The 25,311-nt window shown below is 35.8% G+C and overlaps 1 protein-coding gene across 4 annotated transcripts in view; it reads right to left on the reverse strand.

Moving 5' to 3' along the window:
- RUNDC3B (RUN domain containing 3B) overlaps positions 1-25,311 on the reverse strand; it is a 112,078-nt gene that overhangs the window by 23,211 nt on the left and 63,556 nt on the right. For all 4 annotated transcript variants that reach the window (XM_079786181.1, XM_079786179.1, XM_079786180.1 and 1 more), the window contains 4 exons: positions 20,050-20,139; positions 16,487-16,567; positions 14,231-14,399; positions 7,810-7,967 (listed from right to left, as the gene is read on the reverse strand). In XM_079786181.1, coding sequence (XP_079642307.1) covers positions 7,810-7,967; positions 14,231-14,399; positions 16,487-16,567; positions 20,050-20,139 — 498 coding nt within the window. The remainder of the gene's footprint in view (positions 1-7,809; positions 7,968-14,230; positions 14,400-16,486; positions 16,568-20,049; positions 20,140-25,311) is intronic.

Here is a 25,311-nt window from a genome sequence, read left to right on the forward strand (position 1 = left end):
GCTTCACAGGAGAGTTTTACCAAACATTCAAGGAAGAACTAAAACCTATCCTCCTCAGACTATTCCAAAAAATTCAAGTGGAAGGAACACTTCCAAGCTCCTTCTATGAAGCCAGCATCACCCTAATACCAAAACCAGATAAAGACAACACAATGAAAGAGAATTACAGACCAATATCCCTCATGAACATAGATGCCAAAATCCTCAACAAAATTCTAGCAAATCGGCTCCAGCAGTACATCAGAAAGATCATACACCATGACCAAGTAGGATTTATCCCAGGAATGCAAGGATGGTACAATATCCGCAAATCAATAAACGTGATACATCACATAAACAAATTGAAAGATAAAAATCACATAGTCATATCAATTGATGCAGAAAAAGCATTTGACAAAATCCAACACCCTTTCTTGATAAAAACTCTCAACAAGGTGGGAATAGATGGCTCATACCTCAACATAATAAAAGCTATATATGATAAACCCACAGCAAACATCATACTCAATGGACAAAAACTAAAAACATTTCCCCTAAGAACAGGAACAAGACAGGGATGCCCACTCTCACCACTCCTGTTTGACATAGTACTGGAAGTATTAGCCATTGCAATTAGACAAGAAGAAGAAATAAAAGGCATCCAAATTGGAAAAGAACAAGTAAAGCTGTCTTTATTTGCAGACGACATGATATTGTACATAAAAAATCCGAAAGACTCCGTCAAAAAACTAATAGACTTAATAAATGAACTCGGCAATGTAGCAGGATACAAAATTAACGCCAAGAAATCTATGGCCTTTCTATACACCAATAGTGAACTTACAGACAGAGAGACTAAAAAGGCAATCCCATTTACCATCGCACCAAAAAAATTAAGATACCTAGGAATAAACTTAACTAAGGAGGTAAAAGACCTATACACGGAAAACTACAGGACACTGAAAAAAGAGATAGAGGAAGACGTAAACAGATGGAAGAACATACCATGTTCATGGATTGGTAGAATCAACATCATTAAAATGTCCATACTACCCAAAGCAATCTATAGATTCAATGCACTCCCCATTAAAATACCAACGGCATATTTCACAGACCTTGAAAGAACTCTCCAAAAATTCATCTGGAATAAAAAAAGACCCCGAATAGCCACAGCAATCCTGAGAAAGAAGAATAAAGTAGGAGGGATCTCAATACCAGATTTCAAGCTGTATTACAAAGCCACTGTTCTCAAAACAGCCTGGTACTGGCACAAGAACAGACACATAGATCAATGGAACAGAATAGAGAATCCAGATATTGACCCAAACCACTATGCTCAATTAATATTTGACAAAGGAGGCATGAACATACAATGGAATAAAGATAGTCTCTTCAATAAATGGTGTTGGGAAAATTGGACAGATACATGCAAAAAAATGAAGCTTGATCACCAACTTACGCCATACACAAAAATAAACTCAAAATGGATACAGGACTTAAACATAAGACGGGAAACCATAAAAATACTAGAGCAATCCACAGGCAGCAAAATGTCAGACATATGCCAAAAGAAATTCTTCACTGACACTGCCCCTAGGGCAATGGAAGCTAAAGAGAAAATTAACAAATGGGACTACATCAAAATAAAAAGCTTTTTCACAGCAAAAGAAACCATCAACAAAACAACAAGAAGGCCCACTGCATGGGAGAACATATTTGCAAATGGCATCACTGATAAAGGTTTAATCTCCAACATCTACAGGCAGCTTATACAACTTAATAAAAGGAAGATACATGATCCAATAAAAAAATGGGCAACAGACCTAAATAGAATCTTTTCAAAAGAAGACAGAAGGAAGGCCAAGAGACACATGAAAACATGCTCAACGTCACTAATTATCCGAGAGATGCAAATCAAAACAACAATGCGGTACCATCTCACACCTGTCAGAATGGCTATCATCAACAAATCAACAAACGACAAGTGTTGGCGAGGATGCGGAGAAAAAGGAACCCTCGTGCACTGCTGGTGGGAATGCAGATTGGTGCAGCCACTGTGGAGAACAGTATGGAGTTTCCTCAAAAAACTGAAAATGGAACTCCCATTTGACCCAGTAATCCCACTCCTGGGAATATATCCGAAGAAACTAGAAACACCAATCAGAAAGGATATATGCACCCCTATGTTCATAGCAGCACAATTCACCATAGCTAAGATTTGGAAACAGCCTAGGTGCCCGTCAGCAGATGACTGGATCAGAAAACTGTGGTACATCTACACAATGGAATACTATGCTGCCATAAAAAAGAAGGAATTCTCATCATTTGCAGCAACCTGGGAGGAATTGGAGAACATTATGTTAAGTGAAATAAGTCAGTCAATGAAAGAAAAATACCACATGATCTCACTCATTTATGGATAATAAAGAACATTATAAACTTGAACAAAAAGATAGATACAGAGACAGTAAAGCATCAAACAGACTGTCAAATTACAAGGGGAAGGTTAGGGAGAGGTGGGGGAGATAAGAGATCAATCAAAGGACTTGTATGCATGCATATAAGCATAACCAATGGATGCAAAACTCTGGGGGATGGGGGCATATATGGGAGTGGGGTGTGGGGGGGCAATGGTAAGATATGTACACATATAATACCTTAATAAAAAAAAAAAAGAAATGGGTAAAAATAAATAAATAAATAAATAAATAAATAAATAAATAAAAAACATTAATGAGAATGTAGAACTTAAAAAACAAATGGGTCATGTCAGAAGGATACAAGAATTAATATAATGAATTAGACAAATGTGGGACAATTTGAGTATCAAAAATAAAAATAAATGTAAGTGATAGAAACATGTTGTGTTCTATAATACAGAAACAAAACACTACAGTGTTCTGCAATAACACACTGACAATAACTAGCCTGGGGGGAGAATAGGGTTGGGAGCTGACAACTCAAAACCTATCTGACTTTTTACTAGAACACTAAGAGGAACATTAATAATCCTAACAAAAGTTCAACCCAAATAAAATATTAAATTCCTATTAAATATTGCAATAACTTAAACAACAACAATAACAAAGGAAAAACCATTTGATAAAAGAGGGTATAAGGAAGGGTTGAGGCTTGCCATGAAGGCAAGAACAAAATGCACAGGCACCTCCAAGTTGTAGTTCAACTTAGCCAGAGGAATGCAAGGTGAAAGATTATGTACAGGGAGAGACCGCCATCTTTTGGTTACTTGCAGTAATTGCCTAAATTAGTATATTTTGCATTGGCTGTTGCTACTTGTAGAGAAACATTAACTTCCAGATAACTATGAATCAGGTGATTTATTTGTTATGCTGACATCATCACCTTATTAATGAATCTTGAATGAGCTAATTTACATTACAGAAGATATATATAAAAAGTTCATAAAATTCTCAAAAATAAAAGAGAGAAAGCGAAACGGAATCTTCATCTCTTTGGTAACTAAGGAGGGTGTTGGAATTTTATTCAGAAAATTAATAATATCCTATCAGAACTGTAATGATAACCACCAAAAAGCCCTAACTAATGAGGAAAAGCCCCTTTTTGTAGATGATTTTGGCCAATAATCATGGGAGGAGTAACAATTAGGAAATTGCCATTTTGTAAATCTTAATTAACCAATTGCTCCAGGAGTTTCTTGAGTTTAGAACAGTGATGGGCAACCTTTTGAGCTTGGCGTGTCAAACTTCGCCAAAAAACTGAGCATAACTCGGGTAGTGTGTCACTTTGAGGAAAAAACTAACTCCAAGACTCTAGTCGCAAATGTTTCATCCTCAGGAGCAGCAAATGTTTCATCCTCGGCATGCGGCCGCCTCAGCGGCCGCGTGTCAAAAATGGCTATGTGTGTCAGTGCTGACACGCGTGTCATGGGTTCGCCATCACTGGTTTAGAAGTTGAAGATATACTTTCCCATAGTACGGCTACAATCTCAGGATGGGTATAAAGTGGCGTCTTAAAGATTCCTTTGCACAAAACTGTTACAAGAATACTGAACAGAATAAGACCCATTTCTTTTAGAATGTTCACAATTCACTTATCAGAATCATCTTTAAGTACAGAATACTTAAAGATGGGTATTTTTGCAGTGTGGTGATGGCCAGAGGGAAAGGTGAGTAGGGGTTGGGTGGAGGTGGGCAAAGGGGAAAGAGAACATCTGTAATAGTGGCGACATTAAAAATAAAGTAAAAAATAACAAAACTTATAAAACTCAACTCCAAAAAAAACACAATCCAATTGAAAAACGGGCAAAGGACCTGAATATACATTTCTCCAAAGATGACATACAGATGGCCAAGAGACATATGAAAAGATGTTCAATGTCACTAATCATCAGAGAAATGCAAATTAAAACCATAACAAGATATCACCTCACACCTGTCAGAATGGCTGGCTATAATCAATAAATCAAAAAATAAGTTGTGAGGATGTGGAAAAAAGGAAACCCTTGCGTATGGTTGGTGGGAATGCAGGTTGGTGCAGCCACTGTGGAAAGCAGTATGGAGTTTCCTCAAAAAATTAAAAAGTGGCCCTAACCGATTTGGCTCAGTGGATAGAGCATCGGCCTGCGGACTGAAAGGTCCCAGGTTTGATTCCGGTCAAGGGCATGTACCTTGGTTGCAGGCACATCCCCAGTAGGAGGTGTGCAGGAGGCAGCTGATTAATGTTTCTCTCCCATCGATGTTTCTAACTCTCTATCCCTCTCCCTTCCTCTCTGTAAAAAATCAGTAAAATATTTTTTAAAAAATGGAACTGCCTTGTGACCCAGAGATTCCATTTCTGGGAATTTATACAAAGAAACCTGAAACACTAATGCAAAAGAATATATGCAGTCCTATGTTCATTGCAGCATCCTATATAATAAAAGCCTAATGTGCAAATCAACCGAATGGGGGAACGACCTGTTGCTATGAGGCACACTGACCACCAGGGGGCAGACGCTCAACGCAGGAGCTTCCCCCTAGTGGTTAGTGCACTCCCACAGGGGGAGCCACCACTCAGCCAGAAGCCGGGCTCATGGCTGGTGAGCACAGCGGTAGTAAGAAGCGAGGGGTCCCGGATTGCGAGAGCCCGGACTGCGAGAGCGATGTCTGACTGCTGGCTTAGGCCCTATCCCCTAGCCGGCAGTCAGACATCCCCCAATGGGTCCTGGACTGCGAGAGGGTGCAGGCCTGACTGAGGGGACCCCCCACCCCAGTGCATGAATCTTGTGCACCGGGCCTCTAGTTATTTATAATAGCCAAGATCTGGAAACAGCCCAAATGCCCACCAGTAAATGAGTGGATAAAAAAGGCTGTGGTACATTTACAGAATAGAATACTAATCAGCTGTAAAAAAGAAGGAAATCTTACCCTTTGTGACAGCATGGATGGACCTGGAGAGTATTATGCTAGATGAAGTAAGCCTTTCAGGGAAAGACAAACACCAATTGATTTCACGCATGTGTGGAATCTAATGAACAAAATGAACTAACAAGCAAAATAGAGACAGATTCATAGACAGAGAGCAGGTTGACAGCTGTTGAAAGAGCAAGGGGAAGAGAGGTTTGGGGCTGGGTGGGGGTCGTAGAGGTAATGAGGAAAAAAAGAGAAAAAAAAATTCATGGACATGGATGACAGTGTGGTGACTGCTGGGGTGGGTGAAAGGGGAGGGAGAAGATGGAGGAAGATACAGGGAAATAAATGGTGATGTATAGATGATGTATTATGGAATTGTGTACCTGAAATCTGTGGAATTTTGTTAACCAGTGTCACCCCAATAAATTCAATAAACATGGAAAAAAGGAAAATATCTTGCTGATTAAATAAAAACTGATTTCATAATTATTCTTATATTAAAACAATTTAGACAAACTACCAAGATTATTTGTAAAAGAATGATTAAGTCACCTTAATCTTTTCATTGCAAAGAAAAAACCAGAAATCTCTATTGTTTAGCTTTTGATATTTTTCTCCCTGCTTACTGAAGCAAGGGGCTACCGAAGGTGTTACTCTGCTCCTAAATGAGTGAGACTCCACCGGACAATTAGAAAAAATATAAGAAACTTTCAAATATTAGAAAAATATAAGAAACAATATATGAACATAATTCTTTTCATCAACATACAAATTCCTAGATAACACTAAATTTTTATGTTCCTTAATAAAACTTTTTTACTTAAAAAATCATCTTTTATATTTACTTAGTTTCCTTGCAAATTACATGTTAATTACAAAAGGAACAACAGTAACTATACAGAAGAGAAAAACATCTTAACACAATGATTAAAATTAATAGCAATACTAAAAGGCCAACAACAGAACTCATGTATCTCTGGATGTGATATCCTGAGGACACACCACTTAGGTTGTAATCCAGTCACAAATGGATAAGCTCATTCTATTCAGAGCGAAGAACAAACAAACTAAAATCGAGGGACATTCTATAAAAATCACTACCCTGTTTTCTTCAGAAATACCAATCTCTTATAAGACAGAACATTGAAAAACTACTCTAAGTTAAAAGTGACTGAAGAGACTAACAACCAAATTAAAAACATGATCCAGGATTGGATCCTTTCCAGAAAAACAAAAGTTGCAATAAGGGAAATTATTTGGACAATTGATGAAAGTTAAGTATGAGTTATAGATAAGATAAAAGTATTGTATCAATTAAATGTCTTAAATTGAAAGCCGAACTATGGTGATGTAAGAGAATATCTTTGTTATTAGGAAAAATACATTGAAGTATTAAGAGGTAAAGAGACATGATGTATGCAACCTCTCAGGTGGTTTAAAAAATAATACATCTGTCTGTATATATAGGGAGAAGGAGAAAAGGATGACAAATGTGGCAAAATATTGAAAACTGGTGAATCTAGCCCTAGCTGGTTTGGCTCAGTGGATAGATCATCAGCCTGGGAACTGAAGGGTCCCAGGTTTGATTCCGGTCAAGGGCAAATGCCTGGGTTGCAGGCTCGATCCCCAGTAGGGGGCGTGCAGGAGGCAGCCAATCAATGATTCTCTCTCATCATTGATGTTTCTATCTCTCTCTACCTCTCCCTTCCTCTCTGAAATAAATAAAAATATATTTTAAAAAAAGAAAAGAAAACTGGTGAATCTAGGAAAAGCCATATGGAAATTGTACTATCCTTGCAAATTTTCCAAAAGCTTAAAATTATTTCAAGAAAATTTTAAAAATCATCCTTTAAGATTAAGTAAATATTAATATGAGATTTTCACTATAAGCAATTAATTGACAAAATCAAGTTTGACAAAACGGTATGATTAGTACAAGTGCTTTGAATAGTGAAAGTTAAGGAGCTTGTACTAGAATGTAGATCAATACACAGCTTCTTCCATTGACAGAAGTCTGACTAGAGAAAAAAGTTAGCTATACTGAACTGTGCTTAGTAATATTCTGGCAACAAGAAGTTTATGCTGTGGCACTGCTCTTTTAGCAGCACTGGTCTTATGTTCCATATTTCTACAACCACTCAATCAATCAATAACTAAATAAGTGCTTTTAAAATTAAACATATGCTTTAGAAAGAATCCAATCAAATTATATTAGTTAAATCTGGGTAGCACAACTGAAGGTAATTTTTGTTTTCTTCCTATATTTTGCAATGTTTCTACAATGAGCATGGATTACTTTTATAATAAGAAAAACAAAAGTAAACTTTCAAAAAAGAGAAGTGAAAAGGAACGTAATAGCAGGCGATCTGATTTCTTGGAATTCGAATCTTATGTTAAAACATGACATTTAGTTATGTTCATATACTGCTAAATTTTTTCCCAAAAGGATCTCACTTACAACTGATCTTGCAGCTCCACAATTATATATTCTAATTGTTCCTTTTCCAATTTATGGGCCAGATCAGAATCTTCAATCCTTTGTAGTAGTATTTTATTCTGGGAGACAGATTCAGACAGCTGGTTCTCTCGAAGTCGTAAGAGTTCTTCAAGATAAGCCTGGAAATACAGATCAGCAAGATACAGCCAACTACAAAATTCTAATATATTTTGAAGACAAATGCTCAATAGCTTAAATGTTAGTCATATCTATATTGTAATAAAACTTTTTTATAGTATCACTGATGAAAGAGTAAAAATAATTTTTTTAATTTAGTACAAAATTTTAACATGTTCATTATTTAAAGCTCTTCTCTAAGGTTCATTAAAATGCATTTGTAATTTAAGGTAAAACTTAGTTAAAACATTTTCATTTCTAAGCTCTGAAACAATAAAATAAAATACACAGTATGCCTCCTAGTTTCAGAATATAGACCTAATCACAGATTGACCAATTAAAAAACTGCCTCTATGTGATTATTCTCTCAAAACAGATATTAACATTTTAGCTTTAACAAATTAGTAGGAAGCAGTACACTGTTTTGACGAGGCCTGCAGGCTTAAAGACTGCCTAGTATCTATATAGTCTAGGTCTACTAGCTATCAGCTATGTACCCTGGTCAAGTTACTTAATCTCTCTGTGCCACAGTTTCATCATCTGAAAAAGTGAGAGCATTAATCTTCCTAGTTGGGAAGATTAAACAAATCAGTCTAGGTAGAGTTCTACCTGCTACACTGTGTGCAATGCATAATTCCTAGTTGTTATTATTATTAGGAAACACCAAATAGATATAAGCCTTCTTGGGCTGGTCTTCTGTCAGTTATTTTTTACCCATTTACAATATCTTTGTCCTTTTGCTCTGTTTTTTGAAAGACTTCATTGAATTTATCCTTCAAACCCTTATACTGAATTTTTTAATTCAGAAAATCTTAATTTTAATTTCCAACAGTTCTATCATGTCTGATGGTGCCCTTCTCATGACATCCTACTTTTTAGCTACAGGATATTAATTTACAAATTCCTCTCAGGATATTAATTAGAAAATTTTTTTCTTAAAGTATTCTTCTATCCCACTATGTTATCCTATTCATTTGTCATTAACAATGTCTTTTAACTAGTTTAGCTTTATGATACACTAAAGGCCTGGTGCACAAAATTCGTGCACGGGGGCAGGGGGTCCCTCAGCCCACCCTCACCCTCTCGCAATCTTGAACCTCTCAGGGGATGTCCAACTTCCAGTTTAGGCCTGCAGGATCTGGCCTAAACTGGCAGTCCGGGACCGATGGCTCCTAACCACTCGACTGCTTCCCTGATAAGCCCTAACTGCTCACCTGCCTGCCTGCCTCATCGCCCCTAACCACCTCTGCTTGGCCGCCACCACCGTGGCTTCGTCCAGAAGGACGTCTGGAAGGTCATTCGGCTGTCCGGTCTAATTAGCATATTATACTTTTATTATTATACATGTTAATAGAAGTTAACACTACTCTCCCCTCATTAAGCTTCCTTTTCAGATTTTCCCCTGACAATTCTCAAATAGTTTTTCCATAATAAAATTTCAAACATTAAAATTAATTTTTACAAATGAAGTATTTTATATGTCACACCACTTAATATATAAATTATATACAAATATTTATATACATTAGTAATTAAATGCAACTTATGTACCCACAATCAAGATTATCAAAACTTTTAAGCCCCTATAATGCCTTTCCCTAATGATACTCCCTGCTTCCGCTACACAGGTAACAACATCCTGAGATTTATGATTATTATCTCCTTACTATTCCTTCTAGCTTTACCACAAATGTATGTTGTCTTAAAATAGTTTTGGTGAGATTTGTCTATATTCTTTTGAAACTGGCTTTTTCATCTACAATGATGTCTTGCTTTCAATACTGAATAGTATTCCATTGTATGAATACTGCAGTTTATTTACTTACTCTCCTGTCAATGGCCTTCTGGATTGTTTTTTAGCTTTTTCTTAATATAAATAATATTACAGTGAACACTCAGTTATACGTTACCTGGTACAAACATCTAAGAATTTATAGGAAATATGACTAGTCATAGAATTGTTGGGAATAGGCCATGCATTACCTTTACATTTACTAGATAATGCCAAATTGTCATATTATTGTTTTTATATTAATCACATTCCCACCTGATATTCATTCTTTGTGTGTGTGTGTTAATCCTCACCTGAGGATATTTTTCCCATTGATTTTCAGAATGGAAGGGAGGAGGGGGAGAGGGAGGAGATGAGAGAGAGGGAAGTTTTGTTAATTCTCTTTCTCTGTTTATTTAATTAAAATCTGTTCTTATTTTTTTTCCTTTGGAACTGATTTTTTTTGGTCTACTTCTTAAATACTTATCTCTTTAATTTTCCTACTTTCTTTTCTAAGTTATGTACTTCTACAAGTACTGCACAAAGTTTTAACAAAATTGTCAGTATGCATTGCTTTCATTCTTATTTACTCATTTCTTTTGACACATAATTTAGAAGTTTTATTTTTTAAATTCCCATTGGTGGTCTACAGGTGGTGGTAAACATATTGTATTGAATCTAACTTTACTGCACTGTGATCACTATTATATCATTTCTTTGGTATTTGTGGGCATTTGTTTTGTGACATAATATGCTCCATACAAATTGGATAGCTGTCCCATATATGCTTGAAAAGAATGTGTATTGTTAGCATTTAACAAATTTTAGATCAAGCTTTACCAATTGTGCTGTTCAAACTCACTACATCCTTAGTAATATTTTGTTCCTTGAATCTGTAAATTATTTTGAAAGATGTTAAAATTTTCTACTGTAATTATGGATTTGTCAGTTTCTCCTGGACAATCTATTAATTTATGCTTTACATTTTTCATGGCTACACTGTTACATTATGTAAGTTCAGCGCTGTTATACATTCCTGGTGAATTCTTTTTTTACAAAGACAATGTCTTTTTTTAGTCTTAATGCTTTTTGCCTTAATGTCCACGTTGGATAACATTAATACAGAATTCCTTTGGTTAACTTTGCCTACTATATCTTTATCCTCTTAGTTTCATCATTTGTGTGTCTTCTTTTATGCATGTCTCTTACAGACAACATATAACTAAAATTTATTATCCTCTCTAATAAAATGGTAATATGCAAATTAACCATCACTCCGCTACATAAGCCACGCCCACCAGCCAAGCCACGCCCACCAACCAATCAGGGCGAGTATGCAAATTAATCCCAATCCAAGATGGCTACAGCCACAGAGAGCAAGGTTTCCCAGGTAACAGAGCAAGCCAAGCTTTCCATAGCCGTTGCAGGCCTAAGCCTCCACTCAAGCTACAAAGTTTCAATTATAGAAGGTAAACAAATTCAAACAAATGGCAGCAGAATGGAGCTTGAGAGAGCAAGCCAGGGTTGCCGGCGGCAACAGGGGAAGCAAAGCTTTCCGCACACCCTGGCCGGGCTCACCCACTTAAGGCTACAAAGTTTCAATTGTAGAAGGTGAATTAACTGCCACAGAAATGGCTGCCGCCCCAGAAATGGCTGCCGCCCCAGGCTACAAAGTTTCAATTGTAGAAGGAAAATAAATTCCAGATACCAGGGCCTCCCCTTGGGTTGCCAAGGGGGCGTGGCCGGCCTGCAAACCACCACAGGCCCCTCGCTCAGGCCGCCCCACACCCCAAGGGAACCCCCACCCTTATCTGTGACACCCTTCAGGGCAAACCAGCTGGCCCCCACCCGTGCACCAGGCCTCTATTCTATCTAATAAAAGAGTAATATACAGATTGATCATCACTGCAACACACAATATAGCTGCCCCCATGTGGTCAAAGATCCTGCCCCCATGTGGACACAAGATGGCCACTACAAGATGGCCAGCAGGAGAGGGCAGTTGGGAGGCACCCGGCCTGCAAGGGAGGGCAGTTGTGAGGGACCAGGCCTGCAAGGGAGGGCAGTTGAGAGGGACCAGGCTTGCAAGGGAGGGCAGTTGGAGGTGATCAACCCTGCAGGAGAGGGCAGTTAGGGGTGACCAGGCTGACAGAGGAGGGAAGTTGGGGGCCAACAGGCTGGCAGGGGAGCAGTTAAGCATCAACCAGGCTGGCAGCGGAGTGGTTAGGGGGTGATCTGGCTGGCAGGCAGAAGCGGTTAGGGGCAATCAGGAAGGCAGGCAGGCAAGCAGTTGGGAGCCAGCAGTCCTGGATTGTGAGAGGGATGTCCGACTGCCCGTTTAGTCGGACATCCCTCCAGGAGTCCCAGATTGGAGAGGGTACAGGCTGGGCTGAGGGACAACCCCCAGCCGTGCACGAATTTTGTGCACCGGGCTTCTAGTTAAAACATAAAGAGTGTGTCTTAACGGACAAGTTTATGCCGTTTACTTTTATGGCGATGTTGACTCGGGTGGTTAGATGGAGATTTATTTCTACGATTTATCTGGTGGTACCATCCTTTATTACATCCTTATTTTTTCTCACTTGCTACTTCCTATTGTAGTAATAAAATTTTCCTTATTTGTCTTATCATTATTAGTTTGAAAATTAAAGATTCTACTTTTAATCACAACTTTGGAAACAGGCAGGTACATTAAAATATGTGTCTACCCTTTTCACTGTAACAGAAAGACCTCAAATGGCTTTAGCTTCAATCATCCTCTCTGACCTTTTCTAATATTGTTAGGGTTTTAGTCCCACTTCGCTTCCCAGTGGTGGGCTGCAGTTAGCTCTCGAGAACTGATTACTGAATTTCAGAAATTTTGAAAACACGGCTATTATTAAACATTAAATTATATAGACATAACTAGGTAAATTATATTAAAAACAAGGAAATAACCACTCAAAGCTCATCACTTCCTAAGTATTTTTGTATATTTTATTTTATCTTCTATTGTCTGTGCTCCTAAGGTAATTTCTGTCTGTTGAATCTGTCTGATAGAATGCTATACAGTGATGTGCTATGGTGCATTTTTTCCCCAATTCTGCATTTAGGGATATCACATTGGTAGCTTTAACTTGGCCACGATGGGAGTATTTACCCCACAGAATCAGCAAATGGTACATATCAGGGCTTCTCTATTTCCTCTGTGAAAGTCAGTTGTTAAATATATTTCAACCCTCCAATGCCACCCCATATTGGCCATTAAAATAGTTTTTGTTTCATGTAGTCCAGATTTATTTGCCAATTTCTATGGTTAATCTGTCATTTTGCATCTCACTCCTACCTACTATGTTCAGTTTCCCTCTTGAATGACAGTTGGGCCTAGGTCCACTGTTCCCCTGTATTAAAACACATGCACCTAGGCCAGCAAGTGTGGCTCAGTGGTTGAGCATCAACCCATGAACCAAGAGGTCATCAGTTCAATTCCCAGTCAGGGCACATGCCCAGGTTGTGGACTTGATCCCCAGTAGGGGTGTATGCTTCTCTCTCATCGATGTTTCTATCTCTCTCTCCCTCTCCTTTCCTCCCTAAAATCAATAAAAATATATTAAAAACAAACAAAACAGCAACAGCAGCACATGCACTTAAGTGAAGGGAACGGTCTTTGTATGCTTCGGTCATTAGTGAGCGCCCATTCTTTGAGAGCAGCGCTGCATGCAGCTCTTTCAAAACTGTATTCTGCTCAGCATTTTCATATTTTTACAATGAAAGGCTTTCAGGTGATCTTAGTCTGAAATCTTGCTGGTACGAGAAGTCTTCTTTTATAGCGTATGAAAGTTTTTTCCATATACATTAAGCACAGTTTTATAGCTATTATAAATGGGATCTTTTTCTTTATGTTTTCTAACCAGTAGCTGTTGGTCTATATAAAATCTATTCATATTTGTAAATTTACTTTGTACTCATTTTCCTCAGTGTATTTATTATTGTTCCAATACTTCTATTGTTCATTCCACCAGGCTTTTCCTAAATAGGCTATTTATGAATAATGATAATTTGAAAGGAGAAAATAGATAATACAGTAAAAAAAAAAGTTGTAACTCCTCAAGATAATGGAGTTTCTTTTCCTTTCTGCTAAATACTCTACTTTGCCAAGTGCAGTGTCTGATATACAAGAGCTTCTAAAATAACTGATTTAAAAAGGACAAATGAGGCATATGTGGACTTAGGCAATTACTGCTTTTTCACAAACCAAGTACTATTTTATGAAATCAGTCATAGGAACTAAAATCTCTAATATATAAATTAAACTGCATAAAGAAGAATAAATGGCTGATTTTTATACCACAACATAAAGCTAGAAAATGTTTAACACACAAAAGCCTTTCCTTGAACACTGCTTGGTTTTTAGTGAACAGGAGGATAATTCATTCAGCTGAGAGCGCGTGTGGCAGAGACAGTCCAACGGCAACACGGAGCACAGGATTCAAGGCTGTGGACACTGACTGATACCTTCTGCTCCAGGGTTAGCTGGTACTTCTGCTTGACTCTCTTACACTTGTTGAACCACGTGTTCTCGTCCATGATGAAAGGAGGCCCCACGTTCTCGGGAGAGCTGCTCTCGCTGCCACTGCTGCCCAGCGTCCTCAGCTCCTCCTCATCGCTGCTGATGCTGTCAGAGCTGGGAGATTGACGTTTAAAAAGAAGGTTAATACTGTGTTCCACTCTGGTTTTTAAGGAGTACTTCTGTATTTTCAAGCTACTGGTGAGCAAACTCTAAAATATTTAGCACTAAATATACCATTATAATGAATGATAATATAAAGACTTTCGTTTCTTGAAATGCCTTTTTTATATTTTTTTCATTTTTCTGTAATATGTATTATTTCATGCAGTAATTTGAGGAGGGACAGACTCTGAAGGTTTCTTAAAATTAGGAAACTAATAGAGTTTTTTAAAAAATGTGTTGAATACATGTATATTTGGGTGGAAGCAATTACATTTTTAAAATATTGGGTCAATTAGGATAGTTTAAATCTTTCTAAAATGAAAAACTATGGTCAGAAATAATAACTGGTTAGTGACTAGGTTGAAGTGGCATTTCCCTTTTCATTTTAGTGCCTGTTACATAACAAGTTGGTAGGAATCCTTTAGTACATAAAGGAAAGAAAGCTATATGTACATTTTTGGATTTGTGCATCAAAGAAAGGAAATTGCATAAAAATTCAGGAAAAAAGTGGTTAAACAGTTGAGGACACAGAGTAAAATCATTAAATTCATTCTGAGGGCACCAACTGAGAAGGTTCCATAATTATATCTTTTAAAAAGCCTTGTAATGATTACTACAGCTTTTATGTAAGAGAGGCAGATTAGTGTTTGCATTTAACTTTATATCTTAATTTAAGTCACTTCCTAAATCACAAAAATAGCCTTCCCATCTTCATGTTGATGACCAACCTCCTATCTCCAGCTGTGATCTTGCTCTTTAATTTCAGGCTTGTGGCCCACTTTGCACAAACTAGCTGTGTGACTGTGGACAAGTTATTTAACCTTTCTATGCTTCCGTTTTCTCATTTCTCACTGCCTTTTGGGGATTAATGAGTTAACAGAAGTAAAGTTCTTAGACCAATGCCTTATATATAATAAACATTCAATAAATATTACTACTATCATTTTACTAGTATTATTTTGAACTATTCATTACCTTCACAAAAGGTACTATAACTCAACATATCCCAAAACAGTATAATATTATACCTATTCAAAGCATCTTATTGCTGTACTTTTCAGGCTCTAATGTACCAGAATTATCCCTTTTCCTCAGGAATCCACTAACTTAAGTTAGAAAGCTTGGTACCACAATACAATACTCTATGTCTCCTTCTCCCTCAGCATCCAAAATATCTTCCCACTTCTACCTCTGAAATAATAGTGACTTCTCTCACTAGATGATTATCTTGGGGATAAGAAATGTTTTATTTCTCAGAAGTTCATGAAGTTTCTATACTATCAACATCTATGTGTTTCTATACTCTCAACATCTATGATTCTTTCCTACATTAGGTACTCCATAAATAACGTATCGTGATTGTGTGTGTATACATTATATTATTTTCACTTTCTTTCTCTCTCCCTTACAGCTCTGGCCTAATCATAACATTTTAGAAGTATGTAAAAATCATCATTCTATTCAGGAAATCAATAAGTGAAGGCAGACCTTCAGAAAAATCTATGGATTTCATTTGATTAATTTTCAATGCTGATGAGATTGAGGGAAATCCATAACTCTCACATAAGACTGGTAATTGGTACAACTCTTTTATAAAAGTAGACTTTAAGAACCATAAAATTTTTGTTGTATTTACCTGAATAACAGTAAATTCAAAATAGAAATAAAAAGAAAATTGATTTGCACAAAAATGTTTATTATTCTTTTCTTTATAATGAAGATAAAATGAAAAACAGTCTAAATAATTAATTACAGATTTAAAATCTCAATGGATGATTACAGAGCAATTAGATTATCATAACTACAGCAAAAAATACATGTACTTTAAAAAACTACATATGTGTTGGGATTACAATTATATAATAAGTGCATACTTATATTAAATACTAAAAATGCAACTAGAGTTTATATTTATGAATGATTTCTGACATGAAATAAATGTTTTATAAAAAGTAATTTTAATCAGATGAATATATTGTGCAACAAGGCATTTAACAATAAATTTGGATTTCAAGAACATATTTCTAAATGTCAAATACCTTTGGGTAAACTTCAAATATGGTGTGTAGTCTATTACAGCAGGAAAGCTGCCATCCAGTCCCTCTCCCTTTAGGCAGAAGCTAAGACAACAGACAATAAATATTCCATATTCATATATAAAATTTTAAATCAAAGTTAAGTGTTATAAACAATCTGCTAGAGACATTTATTTCATCAAATTGTAGGTAATGTTTTCTGTTTGTAATTTAAATGTTACTTGTTACAAATAAATATCTCAATAAAGATGTTTTACCTTTAATCTAAATGACAAAGAACTGTACAAGTTAATATTCTGTTACATAAATATATCACACAAAAGTAAAATACGCGGTGTCCCAAGAAATGGATATATACTTTGCCAGCTGATTCTATTATAATTTGGAAATGAAATGTATTTTAATAAATACTGACTTTGTAATTACTCAAAGTGTGTATACATTTTTGGGGGGATACCCTGTATACTGAGGAATCTTTTCAAACATTATTTCATACTGTCTTGGTCTTTATTAAACCTTTTATGATGTCACTAGAGAATTTTTAAATGAAGATTTGTTCATACAAGTTCTCAGGTGACACTAAGTATTCCTAAAAAGATCTGAATAATTAGAAAACGAGGGTTTTTGCCTTTTAACATAATGCCCCAAGCAGCAGGGAATGTGTGGCCCAGGCCCTGAGGACGGGGCTGTCCAGGTACACACTGGCCTCGACTGCTCTCTGTGAGTAAATTCACAGAGAAACATGAACGGATAACAACAGAAAATTATATGGAAACAGTGGAAATCAGCAGTTTTGTACAGGCAGCTTTGGGAGACTCATTTATTACAGTCTGCCTGAAATTGGGACAAAACTGAACAAACAAGATGACTTTAGTGCTTTGGAGAGTGTGAAAGCTGCTAGCAAACTCTATTCTCCTCAATCAGAAGTAACTGAAATTAATGAAGCTCTTGCAGAAAATCCAGGACTTGTCAGCACATCTTGTCATGAAGATGGTTGGCTGACCCAGATGATACTGAGTAACCCTGCAGAACTAATGCAGATGAACCCATGAGTGAAGAAGCATATAAGAAATACATAAAATCTATTGAGGAGTGAAAATGGAGACCCCATCTCCCTAAATAAAGAAGTATAAAACAACTTTAATTTAAAAAAAGAAAGAAAGAAAAAAGTCTGGCCAGTGTGGCTCAGTGGTTGAATGTCGACCCATGAACCAAGAAGTCACCAGATTAATTCCTGGTCAGGGCACATGCCCTGGTTGTAGGCTCCATCCCTAGTAGGGGGCATGCAGGAGGCAGCTGACTGATGTTTCTCTCTCATTGATGTTTCTATTTTTCTATTCCTCTCCCTTCCTATCTCTCTAAAATCAATAAAAACATTTTTAAAAATGAGGGTTTTCTAAACTATTTGAATAGGTGAAATGGCTTGTATCTTAGACCTAAAAAAAAAAATCTTCTAATGTCCAATGTTTTTTGAGGCCATGTCAACAGGGAAAAGGTTAAGTAAAGCCAGTAAAAAACTCTAGATCTCCTGGTTCCCCAATCCAGTAATCTTTGTTTTGTATAATGGTATATACAGCTAGTTTTTTGTTTTATTTTGTTTTTAAAAAGGCGTTTAGTTTTAAGATTACTATTGTTAGATTGAGAAGTATACAGATTGGCAGTTAAAAAATAGTCATGGGATGTAAAGTACAGCATAGGAAATATAGTCAATAATCTATATATATAACAGCCTAAGCGACTGTTACCACTGGTTGACTGAACGACTGGTTGACCGGTCGCTATGATGTGCACTGACCACCAGGGGGCAGATGCTCAATGCAGGAGCTGCCCCCTGGTGGTCAGTGTGCTCTCACAGCCAACCTCCCGTGGCCAGCCAACCTCCCGCAGTCCCTCCCCCCGGGGGCTGGCCCTGATTTGCCCCAATCAGGAGGCAAGAAAGCCCCAATCAGGCTCAATCACTGGTCAGGCTGAGGGACCCCACTCGTGCATGAATTCATTCACCAGGCCTCTAGTATTATAATAACTGTGCATGGTGTCAGTTGGGTACTAGAAGTATCAGGGGCAACACTTTGTAAAGTATATGATTATCTAAACACTATGCTATACACTTGAAATGAATATAAAATAATATTGAATACAAACTAATGAAAAAAAATTTTCAATTAAAAAAATTACATAAAAATAAAACATTTACATTTTTAAAAGAAAACAAAGTTTACTATTATTAAAAGGAAAAAATATACCTTCTAGCAAGATAAAGAAATATTTAAAAGATGTAGGTTAATTTTGCAAAAGAAAAAATTCATCTACGAAGTACTACCTCCTGGTTTCTTTGGGAAGTTTGACTGTGGAAATACTTGTTCTAATATATTAATATCAAGGGTATGTATTGTTTCCAAATTTAAATAAAGAGAATTAATTTAGCAATATTTTATATGGGCTTCCCTTCATTTACAGAAACATTGCTAATATATCTTTAAGATATTTGTTTCCAGCTGATTATATAGTATCAATGGGTTCCAATAAATCAACAGTTCATTCTTCTCCCAGGTTGTTGTTTTTTAAATAAAAAATAAAATTGTAAAGGATTTAGACAGAGCCAGCAGCATGCCATGTAAAAAGTTGACACCCTTAGAGGGATCATAAGACAACCTTCATATTTCACCCATCATGTTTATCCTAAACAATTAAGCTAATTAACCTAAAACTACTCGATTAAAGAAAATGACAAATATTTTGAAAAGGAAGTGATTTACTAGAAAAAGGTAACCTCAGTGAAAATGGGCAGCATTATTTTTCAATTAAAGACCTAAAAGTAGATTTTAATTTAAACTTATTTTAATAATATTCTTGGATTTTAAGTGATATATTGAAATAAAAATATAATATTTCCTTCATTCTTATGTTTGAGTTCTTGTTATAGACGAACCTTTTACTATCAGTATAATGTAAAATCTTAAATGAGTTAAAGAAATGCAAAAGGATGCTTTCATAAATCTAAAAAGAAATTACAATGTCCCTTTTTAGTGCTTATAATCTTAGACTGGAATCAATTCATCTTGTTGATAATCAAAGCAAATATTAACAATATGTTTTATATTCCAGATACATAACACAAGAAACATAAGACACCCAAGATATCCTGTCCGGGTCTTCTTTATCTCAATACATGAAATAATAAAAGTCTTTCTAGCTTTGAACCTACTTTTAGTGTCTTTCTTTTCATTTTAAACCAGTAGCTGAAAATACTAAGAGATAAAATCCAAAACCTTCCTTCGGTTGTACCGGAGTCCATGATTTTTCTGCTTGGGGAAGGTAGTCTAAGCTTTCTTTTGACCCAAACTAGACAGCAAGCCTGTAAGTTAATTCCTAGAACTTGAGACAATCTATTCCCTGAGAGCAAACCGATTTAGAAAAAGGATGTCATTTAAAAGGGAACAACATGAATCAAATATCAATATCCAAGTATGTGCTTTTCTTAGAAAATTGAAAGAAAAAAATCATAAGTAGAAACCATATAAGGTAGCATAATTTAAAACTGAATACATTTAGTGAGGATTAAGTACCTGAAATCAATAGCATTGAGCCCAAGCAGCATGCCAGCAAGCATATTTGCTTCCTCACCCAAGACAATTGCTCCATCTTCATAAAATCTTCTGAAAAATGAAATGGGTGAATACATAAATATTAAAAACAGGCAAGTTTCATCTAGAGAAATCAGAGCCCAGGGTACACTAGAAAGAACTAAATTGTATTTAGTTTGTCAAAATAAAAACATAATTGGGTCACCCAACTCTTACAGATATTTAGGAGGGGGGACAAACCCATCACCATAACAACAACAAAAATCATTCTAAGTGTTTCCACTTCTCTAACAGCGACTCTTTAAATGCGCCTAGACTGCCTAGCATTTTTCCCAGTAGTGAAGCAATATGAATGTAATTGGAAAGGTGGCACATTCACAATCATTTATACTAGTCTTTTTTCAAAACTATGCAGACCATTGTTCTATACATGAGACAAACACAAACATACATTATGTTTTTCTGTAATTCCAAAGGTTATTACCTAAATTAAGAAATAGAAAGGTGTGATCATTAGTAATTTATGCTAACCTTTAACACTGGAATACTAATACGGCAGATGGGCTACCAAAGTGACTGTACATGAAATACAAAATTTGACAAAATGTGAATTTTAATATTTTTGCTAGTTCTTACAAATCCTTCTGTTTTGACTAATGTTCGTTTTTAAAGTATAATTTTATTTTAAAATAAATATATTTTTAACAATCATAATATGGGCTTTAGGTATTTTTCCACAAAATAATGTAAGGTAACTGAGAAAATACTATGCAAAAACTAATTCATGTTCGGTAACCAGGGATCCTTAAATTGTTATACCTATTTATATTACACATAAACAATGAACACTAAGATATAACACCCCACCCACTTAGTAAAAGATATGTGTCTTGCTTTTTTCCTGTATTTATGAGTTTTTAAAGGCTGAAAACGATTTTAGTATGTTCATAATTTCACCATCAATTTTGAATAGTTCATGTCTTAACAAATACTTTTACAAACACATCATTTGATACTTGCAAAAAAAGCCGATGAAGTAAATGCAAAAGGAATTGTCATTAGTTTCAAATTCACCATCAAGAAAAGTAAGAGGTTAAAACAATTTCCCAAGCTCATGTTGATAAACTGCTCAAGGAAAAAAACCAATTCTTTTTACTCTAAGTTCTATATATTTTCTATTAGATATATTCTATTTCTTGTAAAACAAAAATAATTATAGAGAATTTAACTTAACTTCTGTTATGGTTTGTAAGGAATTTTAAATGAATAAGAAGTAAAAGGAAAATAAGAGACAACTCTTCACCCTCTAACAGATGTAAGTCTGCAAATAAACATGGTAGGAAGACTAGCTTGGAATAGATGTTTGGTGTTTCCTTGAAAATATGGGAATTGCTATTATTGATTTATATAAAAGAGGAAAAGCCAAAACTTTTAGCCTACCAAAGGTTAGTAAAGTAAATGGAAGGAATTTCTACATATTCAATGGAGGTGTTCCACAAAAAGGTAAAGATATTTAGATAAATCTACATATATGAGATTTTATCCCACCACAATGGCTAAATTAGCTGTTGACAGAATATTTTATTGACTCTTGGAAGAACTATGATTCCAAAGGTTCTAGATCAACTAATTCTACAGGACATGTGCTTTAGAAAATAATTCTGGTTTTTTTATACTGGGAATAACCCATTATTCCTAGTATTTCCCTATATAAGGAGAGGTCTACCATTTCTCCATCATGAGCCCACCATGTTTAAAAGTACATTTTAAGAATCAGATCACAACTATTCTTGCTTGCTTCCTAATGTCAGCATTGTATTAGGGACTGTTTAAGAATACCAAAAACAATCACAAACTATCTGGTTTTAGAGATTTTTTTTAAAGTCTAAAGCTCTTTTATATGTGTATATAATATTGTTATAATGAGGGTTTGGTTTTTTAAAAATATATTTTATTGATTTTTTACAGAGAGGAAGAGGGACAGAGGAAGGAAGAGAGACAGAGAGTCAGAAACATCGATGAGAGAGAAACATTGATCAGCCGCCTCCAGCACACCTCCCACTGGGGATGTGCCTGCAACCAGCACACGCCCTTGATCAGAATCGAACCTGGGACCCCCAAGTCCGACACTCCATCCACTGAGGCAAACCGGTTACGGCTTTGCCTCTAGTTTTACTAATGATTTTTTAAACTAACCAGTGAAATGCTTGCTATATGTGAACTCAATAATTCCACTAAAATAAAACCTTATGTGAAGCATAATATTATGCAGACTTGATTTACATCAACAGTCTCACTGTAATGGAGGGGAGGGGATAACAAATGGCAGAGGAAGGGTTCGTTAAGAGAATCGTCCATTGTATGCTGAACTTCTTCATTATTAGTTCTGGTTAAGAAAAAAAAAACACAAAACTTGTGGTGATGGCCAAAGGGAAGGGGGATTGAGGTTGGGCAGAGGCATGCAAAGGGATTGGGGAGAGACAGGGACATCTGTAATAGTGTCAACAATAAAAATAAAGAAAAAAAGCTTGCTCAGAAAATACACCTTGAAGTTTGAGTTAACATCTTAAAAATAACTTAATTCAGTATTTAAAAGAATACTGAACTATATGAAAATATCCTATTTTTATCATTTAACCAAAGACAAGCCATCCATGTGTATTAAGGAGGCAGAAGCTATTAGGAAAAGCTAACTTTTTATACCCTTAATCAAACCAACTCATCAATAATTTTGACTGAAAATATGATTCCTGCTATCAGCACTTTTAAAGAATTCAAAAGATTATAAACTTTCAACCTTTTCCTTTTATCTCATAGAAAAATTGGAGCATTAATAAAGTTTCGCTTATATAACCAAGGTTATGTAACAAATGAACCAAAATAAAATCTAAGGTGACTAATCCAAAATTATAAAGTATAAACTAAAAAAAAATTCTCTTTCTTTTGTTGAAAATATTTTTTGTTCTAAAGAAAACATTTTTATATGAAGGATCTAATCAAAAACAGTGTACTGAATTGCAAAAACATAAATATTGAAAGTACCAAGGTGGAAAATATATATGACTTCCACTTAAAGTTTTACATATAAAGCGGGGGGGGGGGGGGAAGACTAGAAAGGAGTCAATAGGGGGAAAGGGAACATCTATAATACTTTCAATAAAGATTTTTTTAAAAGAATAAGTTTTGTATTTTAGAAGCAAATGAAAATTGTAAGGTACTATTTGACATGACTGTAAGCTGGAAGAAAAGCCTCTATTTTTTTTTATTAGGTATACTTTTTCCAATTACTTTTAAGTTGTCTAGAAAAACATTAAAAGTAGAAAAGTAGTTAAAATAATACCCTAATAAAAATAATACTTTTCTCTTGTCACATATAATTTAACTTTAATTAAAATATGTCTCTATAGTGCTATCCTTAGTGTTCATTCTGTTAAACTATTTTAAGGCCTTTCAGGTACTTCAATAGAAAATATCCTTTGGGTGGGATCCAAAGTGAACAACCAGTATAAACTACGTTGATACTGCACAATATCATGCTTTCAAAATTTCCTTTTATGAGAGTCAGAAATAGTCTACAGACTGAAAGTTCAATATTAACATATGAGAAAGATTATCGTATAAGAAATTTCATTATCAACCTTCTTACTATCTTTCCCAATTTAGTCTTTCTGTAAGAAACTTTGAGGAAATAAGATTCTCCATCATGATATGCAGAACAGATTACAGTATTATAAACAAATGTTTTATTCTATTCAAAGTCAAATTGAATCAGAATGAAAAAATGACCAAAAAGTAAATGTCCAAAGGTCTTGCTACGAACGTGAGATTCATTATTTATTTTCTCAACAAATATAGGGGTGAGCAAAAGTAGGTTTACAGTTGTAATAGAAATAAATAATACATTAAGAAATAATAGTACAAGAATACATTCTGTTTCGTGTACTCACGGCTGTAAACCCACTTTGCCTACCCCTGTGTATAAGAGACTCCTGCTATGTGGCAAGAACTGTCTGAGGCACTAGAGTTAAAACGGGGAACAAGCTAAATATAGTCCCTCTCTATGGAGCTTAGTCTAGGGGAGAGGACAGGCAACAAAGGAAAGAAAAAGATAGAGATAATAAGTCGTATAAACAGGTTGTTGAGATAGAGAAAAAGTAAAGGAGAACCAGCTTTGAAGAAAGGCATTCTCAAGTGTTTAGCAACCTTAGGCACACAGAAGTCCAACTGCACCGTGAACATTTACCAAGTTCCAGGCATAGTTGTAAGTGCTTTACATGAATTATCTTCTTTACCTTGACCACCTACATATTATGCCACACAGGACTAAGCAAGTTGCCCAAGATTCCACAGCTAGTAAGTGGTGATACCAGGATTTGACTCCAGGAAATGTGCTTGCAGAGCCTGATGGCTAATGTAAATGAGAAACCATTCCAATGTTTTAAATGGGAATTAACATGATCCCTTTTTCCTTCAAGAAGACTGGCTGAAAGCAGGATGACTACTGGAAGGGGGCAAAGGAAGCTCAGTTGGGAGGCTGAAAGGAGAGTTTATGCAAGAAGTAAGAGAGGCATGCATTACTGTCGCACTCCTAGTGATAAAGGTAAATGGGTAGATTCAAGATAAGACTGACAAGACTTGCTAATAAAATGATTATAGAGAATGAGGCAGAAAGAGGAATCAAATATGAATTTTAGATTCTGACTTGATCAGTCATGTAGGTAAGTAGTGAAGCCATTTGCCAAGAAGGAGATAAACAGGGTTGGGGAGGGGGTTGGAGATCAAGTTTTCTGAACTATCTAGCTAGAGATTTAAATGTGGTGTCATGTTCATATATTTAAAGACATAGGGAGATGAATAAATTTTAGGAAGAGAGACAGAAAAATGAATAGAGAAAGAAGAGTAGATAATGGAGGACAGAGCCCAGATGATACTGACACTAAGAAGTTATGAAGAATCCAGCCAGAGTGGTTCAGTGGTTGGACGTTGACCCATAAACCAAGAGGTCAGGGTTTAATTCCCAGTCAGGGTGCATGCCCAGGTTGTGGGCTTGATCCCCAGGAGGGGGCATGCAGGAGGCAGCCAATCAACGATTCTCACTCATATATGTTCAATTTTCCCACATCATTTATTGAATAGACTGTCTTTACCCCATTGCATGTTCTTTCCTCCCTTGTCAAATAGTAATTGACCATATAGATGTGGGTTTATTTCTTGGCTCTCTATTCTGTTCCATTTGTGTGTCTG

Source organism: Cnephaeus nilssonii (assembly GCF_951640355.1).
Source record: "Cnephaeus nilssonii genome assembly, chromosome: 12".
NCBI lineage: Eukaryota > Metazoa > Chordata > Mammalia > Chiroptera > Vespertilionidae > Cnephaeus > Cnephaeus nilssonii.